This window comes from Mytilus californianus, unplaced genomic scaffold (assembly GCF_021869535.1).
Source record: "Mytilus californianus isolate M0D057914Y unplaced genomic scaffold, xbMytCali1.0.p SCAF_17, whole genome shotgun sequence".
In the NCBI taxonomy this organism is placed as follows: Eukaryota; Metazoa; Mollusca; class Bivalvia; order Mytilida; family Mytilidae; genus Mytilus; species Mytilus californianus.
In genome coordinates, this window is record NW_026262659.1 from 6,808,954 (window position 1) to 6,824,175 (window position 15,222).

General features: G+C 32.6%; 1 protein-coding gene across 1 annotated transcript; it reads left to right on the forward strand.

The window, feature by feature from the left end:
* Positions 1-13,388: 13,388 nt before the first annotated feature.
* Positions 13,389-14,990, forward strand: LOC127726306 (uncharacterized). Its single transcript, XM_052233624.1, has one exon. The coding sequence runs from the start codon at positions 13,615-13,617 to the stop codon at positions 14,092-14,094; it is 480 nt and encodes a 159-aa protein (XP_052089584.1). The 5' UTR covers positions 13,389-13,614; the 3' UTR covers positions 14,095-14,990.
* The last annotated feature ends 232 nt before the right edge of the window (positions 14,991-15,222 follow it).

Consider the following 15,222-nt stretch of genomic DNA (forward strand, 5'->3'; position numbering starts at 1 on the left):
CCCATTCGTAATGAAGACGAAAAACTCTTGTAGTGTTGATTTCATTCGTTTTTCCTTGTAACTATGTTGGGGCAGTTTTTGTGTCAGGAGTGTATCCCTCTTAATGAAGTCCGTATATTTTGAACATGTACAAGCGTAACGTATTTATTGAAATATGAATGCATCATACGATAGGGCAGAGGGTATGTAACCGCTGAAAAATAGTAAGGTCACAATTTGAAAGTTGAATCATTGATTCTAGTTTGATGTCGTCCATCTGTACTAATGTCGAGGAAAATATCAAGATATGATGCAGATAGTATAGATCTTGTTCGGTATTATCCTTAACCTCAATGTTCTGTGAGATATACATGTATGAGATGCAATCACCCACCGAAATTGGTTACTGAGTGGCAGGACATTATCAATATATCTGAAAGTGAAATTTAAGACTTTCATATTTGTTTTTTTTTCTAAATTGATTATTTATAAATTGATTTGTTATAAATTTGGCCGTTAGATTTCTTGTTTGAATTGTTTCACGTTTTTTCGTGACCTGTTATATATGACTATACGGTATGGGCCTTACTCATTGTTGAAGGCCGTACGGTTGCCTATAGTTCCTTACATCAACTTCCTTTGAACTCTGGTGCATAGTTGTATCATTGGCAATCATACCCCATCTCCTTATTTTTATTAAGAAGATTCTGTATGAATTCTGCTTCATATGACTCTAAACATAAGTCGTTCAGTAGGAGTGCACAATTAGTACCCACTGGACTGTCTGTTGAGCTATCAATTCATGAAACGCCACAAATATGTTTTCGATCAAAAAGTCACTGTTACTGGTTACTGTTCTTTCATTGTTATTAAGGTACATGCAATAAATGAAGACTACTGTTTTAAACATGTCAACATATATCCATGTTTCAGTTTTTAGTGAAATAAGCACAATCAAAAGGACAATCTTGCTTAAGAAGGCGAAAACACAACCGTTTTAACTGCTGTTGTAATTGACATTTGAAGAGAAGAGAAATGTTTTACAGTTTCGTTGATATTTGTATTATACATATTTTCCATGCTTTTTTTTATCGTTGACATTTTTTTTAGGGTTTTTAAAAATTTTATGAAAACATATTTTCCGGTTGAAAAACCATTTTAACTTTTATTTACCTGTTCATTTTTCTCTGTACCAAAAAATAACCATCAAAACAATCAAGTAAACACCACCATGAACACAATTCAATTGGACAAAACATACCAACAGCAACAAGACATGCAGAGTAGGCAGTTCTTTCTCTGTAAGCCGAAAACAATTCAGCATCTAAATAACCTTCGCATCTAGATAAAACAAAAGTACGACATCAATTAGACAAAACAATCCAGATTAACAGTTAATTCCAGATAATAATAAAGAAACAAGAATCGACTACAATTTTTACCAAAAAATAGAATCTTACAGTATCACTATACTCTGGTCCAAATAAACAAATGCAGGCTTAACACTTCATTTCCATTTTGATAAATAAATCACAAATCAACATGACATTCCCTTTTGGAAAACAAATTTAGCATCAAAACGTTTAGTTCTGCTTAACAAACAATTCAGCATCAAAACTATATACCCTATTGAACAAAAAGAACCATTATAAGCACTGCATTCCGTGTACAATTCCTTTAGACGAAAGATATTTAAGAATCTAAACTAAGTTTCCCGTTGGACAAGTCAAATTAAAAATCAAACAGATACGGTCGTGACTATATATTGGCTTTATCTACTCACAACAGACAAAAGTGTTTTCTTAGTACAACATTTACTTCCGTTATTATGAGATTAAGGCACATGAAATATATACTACTTTTAATGTCCTCTGGTCATTCCAACATTTTAAAATTACCTGCTCTGTCTATAAATACGTTGTATTTATGTGTATCTATTTAATTGATTAATTGAAAATAATACTTAATGCATTGCGTGCGTCCGAAGTGCTTTTGTTGGTTTACCTTCATCCATCAACGCTCAAACACAAACATTTGAAAGCCATGGATGTATAAATACGTAGAAACTATAGGGGCTGTATGCCATAAGGGACCTAAAACGAATTTCAAAATTCACCTAATTAATTGTATTATTAAAAAGAGGAAGGAATAAAATAAAATCATCTGCTAGTAACTTAACCCTCAGTTTCAGTATCAAATAAAAATCATTACTTACGTAAAACAATCTTTTCGTCAATTAAGATGGTAAACTATTTATAACAAAGTCATAAATACTTTTATCATTAAGTCAGACCAAGTAACGTTAAACAATCATCGTATTTCTGTTACAATCATTTATAAGTTCGTCAAGGCTAACGCATAGTTAGATGTCATATGTATTACCAAAGGACTATGCAAACAGAAGTTTGTTTTTTTTTTCTTGTTCTTTTTGTAACAAAAATACTTTTATTTCAGAAATAAAGAAAACATTGAAAATTTCAAGAAAAGGTATTTTATCATTGTTTCCATGGAAACGAAAAAAAACATGTCACAATATTTTTTGCTCAGTGTATGAAGTTGTTTCATATTATTCTTCTTTCCCTGAAATATTTCTCTATGCGTGTCATAATATTTTGGTGATTACAGAGAATTGGTCTAAACAAGATGATACATGTGATACTGAAGGATGTACCAGAAAGCAACATTTTCATACTCAATGTATTTTTTTAAAGAAAATGTATAACTGCAGATAAAACAGCAGTTAATTTATTGAATGGTAAAATGAATTACATTCCAACACATTTGATGTTTTGTTCGTCAACTTTTTCAGCCTCCTTTATTATCCCGTAATATCCTTATCATACTGATTTAAACCCTGCAATTAAAAAAAGTAAATTGAAGTCACGGGATTGAAGTCAAGGTCACTTTATTTATATCAGTATGTACGGGTCTTAATATAACTTCACACATGGTAACATTCGCAAAAGGCATCGGTTTATTGTCTCGCCCTGACGGAGTGAAAAATTGAGACTTAGAGATGCTGTTTCCAAACATAACTTAGTACACAATTGTTATAAGTTCCAGTTAAGTTCAGACGTGGAGACAGATGTGACTTTCAGTTTTCTACCCGAAGCTGTCAATCCACCATCAATATTTGCAATAATATACCAACCAAAGTAGCTGCTTACCACAATCCTTAATCTATCAAACTACTATTCATCTAAAGATGAACTCAATCATATGAAAACCTGCTGTAAACATGAGTTTACTCCAAAACCTACAATTTATGAACAAGAATTGTTTAAACTCCGTGACAATAAATGTAATGATGACACAGCTAGTACATCTAATATCAACCCATCATGCATGCAAAGACCAGTTTTACAATGCAAAACACAAGACATAAATGAACTCGTCATATAAAGATACCAGACTTGAAATTTCTATGCCAGACGCGCGTTTTGTATACAAAAAAAAAGATTCATCAGTGACGCTCGAAAAAAAACGTTAAGAAGGCCAAATAAAGTACGAAGTTGAAAAGCCAAGGATCCACAATACAGCTTAGGTAATCTAAATTCAAAAATTTTAAGTTGTGTAAACATAACCCACGAATGCACTCATATTGTTCCAAAAAAACAAAAACACTGAGTGTGGATTCGCATGGCAAGGGATACATGCAAAGCAGGAGACGCTTAACCTGTCAACTCAGCCGGTCTCGCTTTTCTTGGGATGCATGCAATTCCCTCAGCTTTTGTTTAAACCTTGATTTGTATCAGCTTAAATAATTTATGAGATTTTAACATCGGTAATTTACTTTTGTCCTTTTTTTACAGAAGTATTTAGGAAACTCTAACATGAATTTCTATATATTAAACCTTTGATATCCAAAATATTGGACTAGGCAGAATAAACCACTTCTTTTATATTTAATTAACGAATTTTCCAAAATTAATAAGTGTTGTTTTGAGTTGAAAGAAGATAATTTTCACCTACTTTTTAAAAGCTAAATATACGACTTTTGTTATTTACACGTACGTAATTATAATTGACATTTTTATGGAAGAGTTTCCTTTACAGTTTGTGGTCATCAGTATGAAATTAGATTTAGAAAAGTATGTTACTTATATTTTTCGCAGTTTAGACACATTTCTTTCAAATTATGTTTGCTTGATAAGAAACTGTAGTGTGAAAAATATATAGTTTTTTTCTTTACGTCTTCTTTCTTTTGGCTATGATATTTACCTTAAAAAAGATCAACTCTGACGAATATAAACATATGGAGGTGTGGTATGATTGCTAATGTTGCAAATACCATAATGTAAAATATTTCAAACGAAAATTTATGATTTATGACAAAATAATAAACTAAAAACGTATATAATTGACAGCAACCAACTACAATCACTGAATTGCAGGCTTCTGGTTTGGGACAGGCATATACAGAATTTGGTTGGGTTTACATCATTGCGAGCGCTCAACCCTCCCCCTTACCTGGAACTGTTGTGTTATAGTGCAATGTCAGACCGAACTGAAAACAAAACAGTTGAAAAGGCTTGACTCATAAGAAAGACAAAAAGCACCTAAAAGAAACAACTCAAAAAAAGATTAAAGACACAAAGTACCAATCTAAGTTGGGTTTTTTTTTTTTGGGGGGGGGGGGGGGAGGGGACGGGGGTATCATTATATTCCTTCTTCATGACTTCAAAACGAACAATGTACAGTACAAGTCTATTCAGTTCAGTAAAAGGTTGTTTTACGGTCGTTTCAGTTGGCATCAGTTCTAACCTCTCATACAATTTGTCAGGAACTGTCTAGAACAGTTCCCCTAAAACTTTTAAAACAGTTTCAGACAGGAGCAGTTTTACCTTGAATAGTTTTTACAGTTTTACCCCAGATCTAATTCTTAAAGTTCACCCTTGAAGTGATTGTAATCTTTAAATTTAACCGATTGTACTTTATACCAGGATGTATAGATACGCTGCCACGTCCGGTCTGTGTTTTCGTTAGATGTTTTCTGCTTTGTATCGATCTGATGAGTTCAGCCCTTTTCAACTGATTTTTATAGTTTGTTCCTACGTTGGACTGTTACACCACTGTCCCAGGTTAGGGGGAGGGTTTGGCGCCAGCAAACTAGTTTAATCCCGCCACATTCTGTATGTGCCTGTCCCAAGTCAGGAGCCTGTAGTTCAGTGGTTGTCGTTGGTTCATATCTGTCATATTTGTTTTTTTTTTGCAAATTGTTTTGTTATAAATTAGGCCATTTGTTTTCTCAATTGAATTGTTTCATATTTTTGATGTCGGGGTCTTTTATAGACGACTATACGTAATGGGTTTTTCTCATTGTTGAAGGCCGTACGGTTGCTTATAATTGCCTACATCCACTTTATTTGAACTTTATGGATAGTTGTCTCATTGGCAATCAAACCACATCTCCTTATTTGTATATGTGTTATTTTGAATGAGTGTGGATTCGCATGGCGGGTGATGCATGCAAAGCAGGAGACGTCTAACCTGTCGACGTAGTCCGTCTCGCACCTTTTAGATTCATGCGATTCCCACAGCTATTGTTTTAACCTTGATTTTTATATGCTAAATGAGTTTAGGAGATTTGAATATTGGTAAACTACTGTTGTCCTTTTTTACAGTAGTATTCAGGGAACTCCAACATGACTTTCTTTCTATTTTACCTTTGATGCATACAATATCGTACTAGGTAGAATAATCCACTACTTTTATATTTTGTCAACCAAATTTCTTAAAATTAATCAGTTGTGTTTTGAGTCGAATGGAGGGTCAAAAGGACAAAGTTTTCACCTTCTTTTTGAAAGCTAAATATACGACTTTTGTTGTTAACACGTACGTCATTATGATATTACTTTATGGAAGAGTTTCCTTTACAGTTTGTGGATCTTTGTATGATATTGAATTTAAAAAAAAATATTTTACATATATTTTTCGCAGTTTTTATACATTTCTTTCAAAATATGTTTGCTTAATAACATAACTGAAGAGTAAATGAATTAAACACCAGTCTTGCCTAAAAATGTTTTGTACTTTTGTATCCTCCTTTGAGCAAAACTTATACTTTCACATTTCTACCTTTGTCGAGTGGTAGTTGTCACTGTGATCTTCCCTGTCAAGAGCAACAAGATGATTACCACTAGTGAATCCGGAACTGTGGACGTTCACCCTAACGGAGAATCTTAGCTGAACCCGATGTTGATAGGACTTTCTAAGACACAACATGTCGTTTTCTATGTTTAGTTTTGTTGACTTTTGTTTGTCTTTACAACTTCTTTCTTTTGGCCAGGTAATTTCCCTATAGAGTAATCGACACTGACGGAAATAAAACATAAAGAGATGCGGTATGATTGCCAATAATACAACTTTCCAACAGAAACCAAATGCAACTATGGGTCACCGTACAGACTTAAACAATGAACAAAACCTTAATTGAATAGTCATCTATAAAAGGCCCCGACATGACATAATGTGAAATAATTCTTTCGAAAAAAACAACGGCCAGTTTTATGGCAAAACAATCAACGAAAAACAGATATACCGGTAACAGACAGCAAACAACGACAACTACTGAATCTTGACTTGAAACAGGCATACGTAGAATGTGGCGGGGTTTACATCTTTGAGATGTATAAACCCTCCCTCTCACCTGTTGTGTAACATCTTAACATACGAACAAACAGAAAAACTCAGTGAAAGTCTAGTATGTACAGTAAAAGTCTATTATGTACAGTGAAAGTCTATTATGTACAATGAAAGTCTATTATGTTCTATTATGTTCAGTGAAAGTCTATTATGTTCTATTATGTACAGTGAAAGTCTAGTATGTTCTATTATGTACAGTGAAAGTCTATTATGTTCAGTGAAAGTCTATTATGTTCTATTATGTTCAGTGAAAGTCTATTATGTTCTATTATGTACAGTGAAAGTCTAGTATGTTCTATTATGTACAGTGAAAGTCTATTATGTACAGTAAAAGTCCACTATGTTCTATTATGTACAGTAAAAGTCTATTATGTTCTATTATGTACAGTAAAAGTCTATTATGTTCAGTAAAAGTCTATTATGTACAGTTAAAGTCTATTATGTTCTATTATGTACAATAAAAGTCTATTATGTACAGTAAAAGTCTATTATGTTCTACTATGTACAGTAAAAGTCTATTATGTTCTATAATTTACAGAAAAGTCTATTGTGTACTGTAAATAGATATAAGAAGATTTGGTATGAGTGCCAATGAGACAACTCTCCATCCAAGTCAAAATTTATAAAAGTAAAAACCAATAGAGGTCAAAGTACGGTCTTCAACACGGAGCCTTGGCTCACCCTGAATAGCAAGCTATAAAGGGCTCCAAAAATTACTAGTGTAAAACCATTCAAACGGGAAAACCAACGGTCTAATCTATATAAAAAAACGAGAAACGAAAAACACTTATGAACCACATCAACAAACGACAACTACTGAACATCAGATTCCTGACTTAGGACAGGTGCAAACTATTGCAGCGGGTTTAAATGTTTTAATGGTACCAAACCTTCATCCTTATCTGAAACAATAGTGTAACATCACAACATAGAAAAACACACTATAAAATATCAATTGAAATGACTTAACTCAATCAAAAGACATATTAACACCAGTGAACATACACTGAACAAATAAATTTGATCTATGATACAATGCAAATACAAAATAAATAAACTAAGGGAAGATTAATTAAAGTAACATGTTATACCGCTGTGAAATGTTAAACAATTTAAGAAAAACAATATGCTTGAACAAAAATATCAGCTATTTGCAATTACTTTAAACACAGGCCAATGCAAATAATTTTGTTGTTAGGTATACGTGTACAGTTCACATGGAGAAAGGAAATATTTTTACAAAATAAATAATTTTGATTTTCATAGTACGAAGAAGTGAAAATTTATAGTAATACCAAACACTTATCAAAGCTGGTATATAGACCAGATATAACCCTGAATAAGTTAACATTAAATAACAAAAAAGCATTACAATTAGTACCAACAGGTCAAATAAACAAGAAAGTACGATTTGAGAGTACTTGCAGTTACTGACAGCTAATTAAAAGCCAAAAACAATTAATAATAAAAATTCATGCATCAGAGACTAAAATCAACTAAAACACATCCCAGGGATTTAGTATTTTAACGTCATGGACAGTCAAAGAGTCTATTATGTTCTATTATGTACAGTAAAAGTCTACCATGTGATCTACCTTACCGATTCCATTGTCAGTACAGATAGATGGTAACATGGTGTGTTCATATATTAGGAAAGATAATTCATTGTATTCAAAAGAAGATCGAAATATTTATTTATATAAAAGTCCGGCCGTCAGAGAAAAATCGAAAGGCGTCATTTGCGTTTCAGGCTGCATACGATCATTACAAAAAACTTTATTTTATTTTGTTGAAAAAAAAACATATTGAGAGACTCAGAGATTATAGAAGTGTTTAGGTCTGCTTTCTCGTGTTTTCCACGGTTCAATTTGTTTCAATACAACTATACGTAATGACGAAACTGGTTCCTGTATGGTGATATTTTAAAACGAAACCGGCTCCTAAACATTAAAGAAACCGGGGCTCCTTCCATTTTTACATGATTTCTTTCGTTCTGTGGGTGGTAATAATTTATATTTAAATGCAAAAAGTGACCAATCTTGTAATCTCCATTTCTATCTTGCTCCTTCTATGCCTTTCTGTCCATAACGATGTGCTGAGTTTAAAGAGAAACCAATTCAGGCTCGCGGTCACTGGTCATCGTTTTGCAGCGCGTTCATTTGTTTCTTATTGTCGTTATTATTCTAGAACAAGTGTGGAAAATGTTAACCCCCCCCCCCTTTTCCTCACAGACGAAAATAGTTAAATAACCATTTTTTCTACAATTTTATACAATAAGTAAATGTGTTGTGTTGCTGTTTGATGGTCAGTAGCTGTACTGGAAGTTAGATATTTATTAGGTAGTTCGGATACAGTGGGTTTTTTTTCACCAGAAAAGACCTCGTAAGAATTGAAAGTACTTCATTATTTTTCATTTCCTGTAACTAACTTTAGTAACGCAGTTTGCTATTGTTTACATGTTACATGCCTCTATACCGTATTGGCACAAGAGTAAGCAATGTATCACAAAATTGTGTAGAAAGGGAGATAACAATTATATACTCAGGTTATTATTTCAACAAAATTAATTTTACCGAATTAACACAGTTTTGCTATCATTATACAGAGTGGAGTTATCTTTCTTTCGACTAGGTCTCCTCTCACATAATGTTTATCTTAATTAAATTTAAACATCTACTTATTTGTATGAAATTGTAAAATAAAAATGCTTATTTGACTATTTTCAATTCATTTTATAAACTTTTACAATATTTCGTGGATGTAAGCAAATATACATAAAGGTCACCATACGGCCTTCATCGATGATCAAAACCCATACCGTATAGTCATTTCTGAGGGGTCCCGAAATAACAAACTGAGAAAGAAATTAAAACAGGAAATATCAGGCCGATATTTTAAAAAACATTAAACGAAAAACAAATATGATAGACAACAACAAACTACGACAACAGAATTACGGGCTCCTGACTTGGGACAGGCACATACAGATGTGGCGGGTGAGGTTAAACATGTTTTTGAGCACTAAACCCTCTCCTAGCCTGGGACAGTGGTGTAACATCACAACATAATAAAAACTGTAAACATCAGTTGAAAAGGGCTTGACTCAAATGATTGACATGATGCACTAAAAAAACGACTAACATCAAAACAAGAGATATAAGGGTATTTGCAGTTACTGATAGCAAACTTACCTTTTCAATTGTTTTTATTGTATGACAGTATGCAGGGTTGTGCTGACTAATTATATAATGTTTTTATTGTATGACAGTATGCAGGATTGTGCTGACTAATTAATGTAAGTCTGTTGGGTTTTTTTTCTTTTTCTTGCCAAGTTCCGAAATGATATTCCCTTGCTACAAATTGAGTAAATTAACAAAAGGTGTCACAATACAAAAGGAACAAATATTTTTATATTCGTATCATGCTTTACTGCTTTTCAAAAAACCTGGATGCCATTCTGTCAAGTGTCCAATAATAAATATTGTCTTATGATTATTTTGTATTAGAAAAGAACCCAAGAGTGACTTAGGTATTGATATATGATCCCCTGAAATTCTCCCTTCCAGCAATAAAACCCATACTGAAGAGGCGTCCATTTGGCTGCGCAGAATATAGAGTTCGGTTAAAGTAGGAAATTTGATCTGATGCACATATGAGAAGTGTGCCACGCTCGCTGCACGTTCAAGAACCCTTGCCACAACTCTATGAAGTGAGTTGTTGACCGGCCAATTTCTGCCCTTTTCCAACATTTCCTTTTTTCAAGTGGCATTCTAAATACCCCGCCATTCATCATAGCAGACTAACTTGGCAGAATCTGTTTACTGGATTGAGTGTTTTAAAAGTAATTCTCGCCCTAAATATGCATGAAGAATAAAGACGTTAGCCTTCAGTATACTAATCAATATATCTATAAATCACTTGATGACTCGTGGTAAGAGTTATTGAACTATTGTCGGTTTTTCTTCTTCTTGTTTTTTGCTTAAAATAATATTTAGTTGGAAGTACATAATTGTTATCTCCCTTTAAACACAATTTTGTGAAATACTGATTAATTAATTTTTAAACGTCCTGTGGCAAGTATTTCATAATATTAAAAGACGACTCTCTTTTTATTTATCCTCCTGTTATGAATTTAAGATAAACAAATAATTAAAGCGTTTTACTGAGGACTAAAGAAAACCAATTCGCTTGTCAATATGATGCAAACACTTAAAATATTGTCTTTAGTAGTTTTACAACAAGAACTAACATTTTTTTTTATCATTGACATTTGAAAGCTGACTTTCTTAATAAGTAAATAAATGAATAAATAGATCGTCTCATCTCCCTGTTGTCAAATCAGTGTTCGGCATTAGATGAGAGAACTATAATGTATTTTATTTACATAGAAGTTATAAATTATAATGCTATTGTGTTTCCATTTAAAACAGAATATGACCAGACTTTGTTACTCTTTCTCTTAGCGCATGTTGCTCATCTATTTAGAAAACAAAAAAAAATCATTGTTTTGTAACACAATACTTTTAACTGTACGGAAGATTTGGTGCTTATTAAATCATGCATGCGTGTGGTTTATTATTATATTCTTCAACTTTTGTTGATACACATTACATTTCAAGTATAATATTTTGTACTTTTTGAGATTATTATTACGCCTTGAAAGTTAATAATCGATAAGACATATTTATAGCACTCGAGCTATTAATAGCCTAATTGACCTGGTAGGTCTAATGAACCTGTCAGTGATATTTACCTACGCATGTATTAAAGGCTAAGCCTACAAAATCCAAACAATTTGACAGCGGTGATAATGACGTCTTCTTTATCTGAATTTATTCTTATTTATCTGGATAGTTTCATTTTTAAGTTTGATTTTATGTCCGTAATGTTTTCCTTTTATTGTAGCATATCTTTTTTTTTGTTGGTTTTTGTTCAATTCCGTTTTTATTCCAATCAGAGTAAAGATTTGTGACATCATGCATGCCGTTACCATGGTGAAGCGTCCTTTATAAATAGGTCACAAACCGAAATTATTACTGACTGCATCAGTAAAAAGAAATGCATACGTTCAGAATAGTAAACGTCCATAACATTTTATGTTGTATACTTCTAGACTGAAGTGTCTTACCGAAGTAATTTGAACCGTTGTTAACGGTGTTATTGTAAGTGTCCTGCCGAAGTGACTTGAACCATTGTTAATGTAGTTATTGTAAGTTTCTTGCCGAAGTGACTTTTTTCTTGCCAAAGAAACTTGAACCATTGTTAACGGTGTTAATTATGGTTAGTGTCTTACTGAAGTGACTTGAACAATTGTTAATGATGTTATAGTTAGTGTCTCGCCGAAGTGACTTGAACCATTGTTAATGGTGTAACTGTAAGTGCCTTGCCAAAGTCACTTGAAACATTGTTAACGGTGTTATTGTAAGTGTCTTGCCAGAGTGATTTGAACCATTGTTAACGATGTTATAGTAAGTGTCTCGCCGAAGTTACTTCAACCATTGTTTACGGTGTTAAATTTAGTGTCTCGCCGAAGTGACTTGGGTTTAAATCTCATTAGGATTTGATCTCAGGGAATCGCAATACGATACGATACGAAAGTTTTATTTTGATTCGGTTCACATATAACAGTACAAACATTTTAATCGAATATATTAAATAGCATATACATAACATTAAAACAAAGAACAGGAGATAAAATTTATATGCAGCATATTATATCACAATACAACAGCACAGGCATATGGAAATACATGCAAAACTACAAATCAAAACATGCTAAACATTTGTTGCGCTCTGTTCTGACCAATTCTAGATCTTCAGCGTTAAAATTCTTTTACATCAATTGGAGATCCATTTATAAAAATAAGCTTGCTCAAAAATGGACCTTTGTTTATTTCTGAAATCAGTTTGTTGACTTCAGAATGTATGTGTTTGTGTTGTTAGGTTACTGTCGCATTGTCGTGCATTACTTGATTTGTTTTTCATTTTTTTTTAAATGTAAAGCGTAGAGATCGATTACGTTGATTCTCAAGCCACACTATAACAGTGTCATTTAATTGTGACAACTTAGAAATTTTATTTTTTTTTGTTAATTCTCAATCCTCATTCCTAAGTTATACTAAATCATTAGTGTAATTCTGTCATACAAAGGCAAAATGAAAATAATTCCATTCTCTGTGTCCTCTGCCAATTCATCGGCATTTGATCAAAAATACTTGTCATCGTTTTCAAGATGATTCAAAGGTATAAATACATAATTTCTCATGGTCACATTTTGTTACGACAATGCTATTTACCACGATTGAAAAGATAAAATTATACTGCAATGGGCAAAAAATAATATATTTAAGCATAGATGTACAAACCAATGGGTTTATACATCTATGATTTAAGTCATGATATTTAATGTATATGACTGTATGTATGATTAATTAATTATATAATTTACTGATGTATTTCTGTAATCGTGATGGTTATTTTAACAGCTTCCGTTTTACCCATTTTAACTCCCGTTTAATCCATTGTAAGTGTATATTTATATTTTACACGGTTTATTTCATTTCATACACATTTTGTTATCTTTAAAAAAAAACCTACATACAGACGAATGTCTACCTACATAAAATATCTTACTGGTACGACTGTTGTGATTGGCTGACAAGTCATTGACTGATAAATCTATATCCAATTGAACGAAAGGTTACTTGTAATTTTTAGTCGAGTTAAAGGGGATATTCCGTACTTCTAATGGTATATAAATACAGGTAACTTGTTTATGTGTCATTTCTTAAACGCACTCAACGTTAAGACAAGTAAACAGATAGATCTCGACAATAGACAGTGATTTGGTAGAGATTTAACTTGTTGTAATCATCAAGTTTAGTGCCAAAAACATTAGCTTTACCAAGCAATTTGCTTCAGTAATTACGAATTCTTATTATTAGTGATTCATCTTGGAAAATTAACAATATTTCATTTAGAATCGAGAATATGAAGATGGTATTAGGGATGCAGAAATCACACTATTCCGAGGAGTCATCTGTAGGACATAAGGAGGAGGGCTTAGAAGTTAAAAGTGGCAGCCTTCACATGGTCCAATGCTGTAGTGGACACCTTGTAAAGTTACCAGTATTAGTTCAAGTGTATAAAAACTGTTTCGAACATTATGCTGTTATTTACAGAGACGCTAAATATACAAGTTCAGCTGTATATCTCAGTCTGAAGAATTGTAAAGTGTTCAAATGTGATAATGATAATAACGAGATAATGTTGGTCCAGAATGATATAGATGGAAGTAGTTTAACCCTACAGGTCAACAGTAAGAAAGATGTAAATGAATGGATTTCAGTGTTACAATCCGGGTCTTCAACGAAAGGGTCTGGGTCTCCGACATTCAGAAGAGCTGCTTTGATGCCTGTACTGCAGGAATCGTTAGAGGAAGATAGTGAGGAAGAAGAAGTTGAAAGTTGAAGTATTTTAACTCTTGACTGACTTTTCAACGAAAACATCAAGTTTTCACACAAACTATTGGTGATTTCCTGAATCATGTAGTAATGTGAAGAGAATTTACACATGACTAAGTTACATTCCACTTAACACGTAACTTTCCTAGTCAAAAGGGATTGGAGAATATCTTTTGTGGGTATTGTAACATTTACCGTCATATTGAACTTTCGCAGTGAAAGAAATATGTTGTGTAAAATAGTGACACTATTGTTTGGTGCTATTTCGGTTGTTAATAAGATTAAACACAACGAACAATAAGACTTAACTGTGAATATCAGAATTCCTATTTGTGTAGTGTTCCTATATGGTGCTATGGCACTCTTGACTACTATATCTTATACTTATTTGTACTTATGGCTTAAGTTTGATATCAGTCGCTTTCATCAAGGTAATCAGATCATAAGATGTAAACATTTTTATTCTTTTCGTTACAAACAAACGTAACAATATTTTATTTCTGTATCATTTTGCATTTTCTACGAAAACAATGTCGGTCATCTATCCTCTTACAAATTTGAAATCCATCGCCCACTATCGTTCATTTAGGGATTCCTATTTATATAATTCTTCATTGTTTAGGAATAAAGCAGGTTAATAAGGGTGTTATATGATATAGGAAATGACTGTAGGAGATAAAGACACGAGGTCTACCTGAGTGCAATATTTACCTGTTTATGGAGTGTTTATAGGGGTATATGCGTCACTGCCCGTTATTATAATGGATTGAAGTATTTAAATGCCTACCCTTCTCATGCTCATTGTTAAAACACTCGTCGTCTGTGATATCTATTATTATTTATTTGTTTTTAATACATGTATTTTTATATGTTTTTAATGTTGAATAAAAAGTATGAAAATTACTTTTGTGCTGATTAATTGTTTTTTATATGAATTCAAGGAACAGATAGATTTTCAATTTTCCTTTATGTCGTAATGTTAAAAACAAATAGCAAACCGGGGTTGTTTTAACAATACTCGGAAATTTGTTACAGGAAATCCCCATCGACATACTAAGAACATGGAGAGAAAATAAGTTCCTACTACATACTACACCATAAAAAAACCCGATAATTAGTCAACTGATGTGTTGAC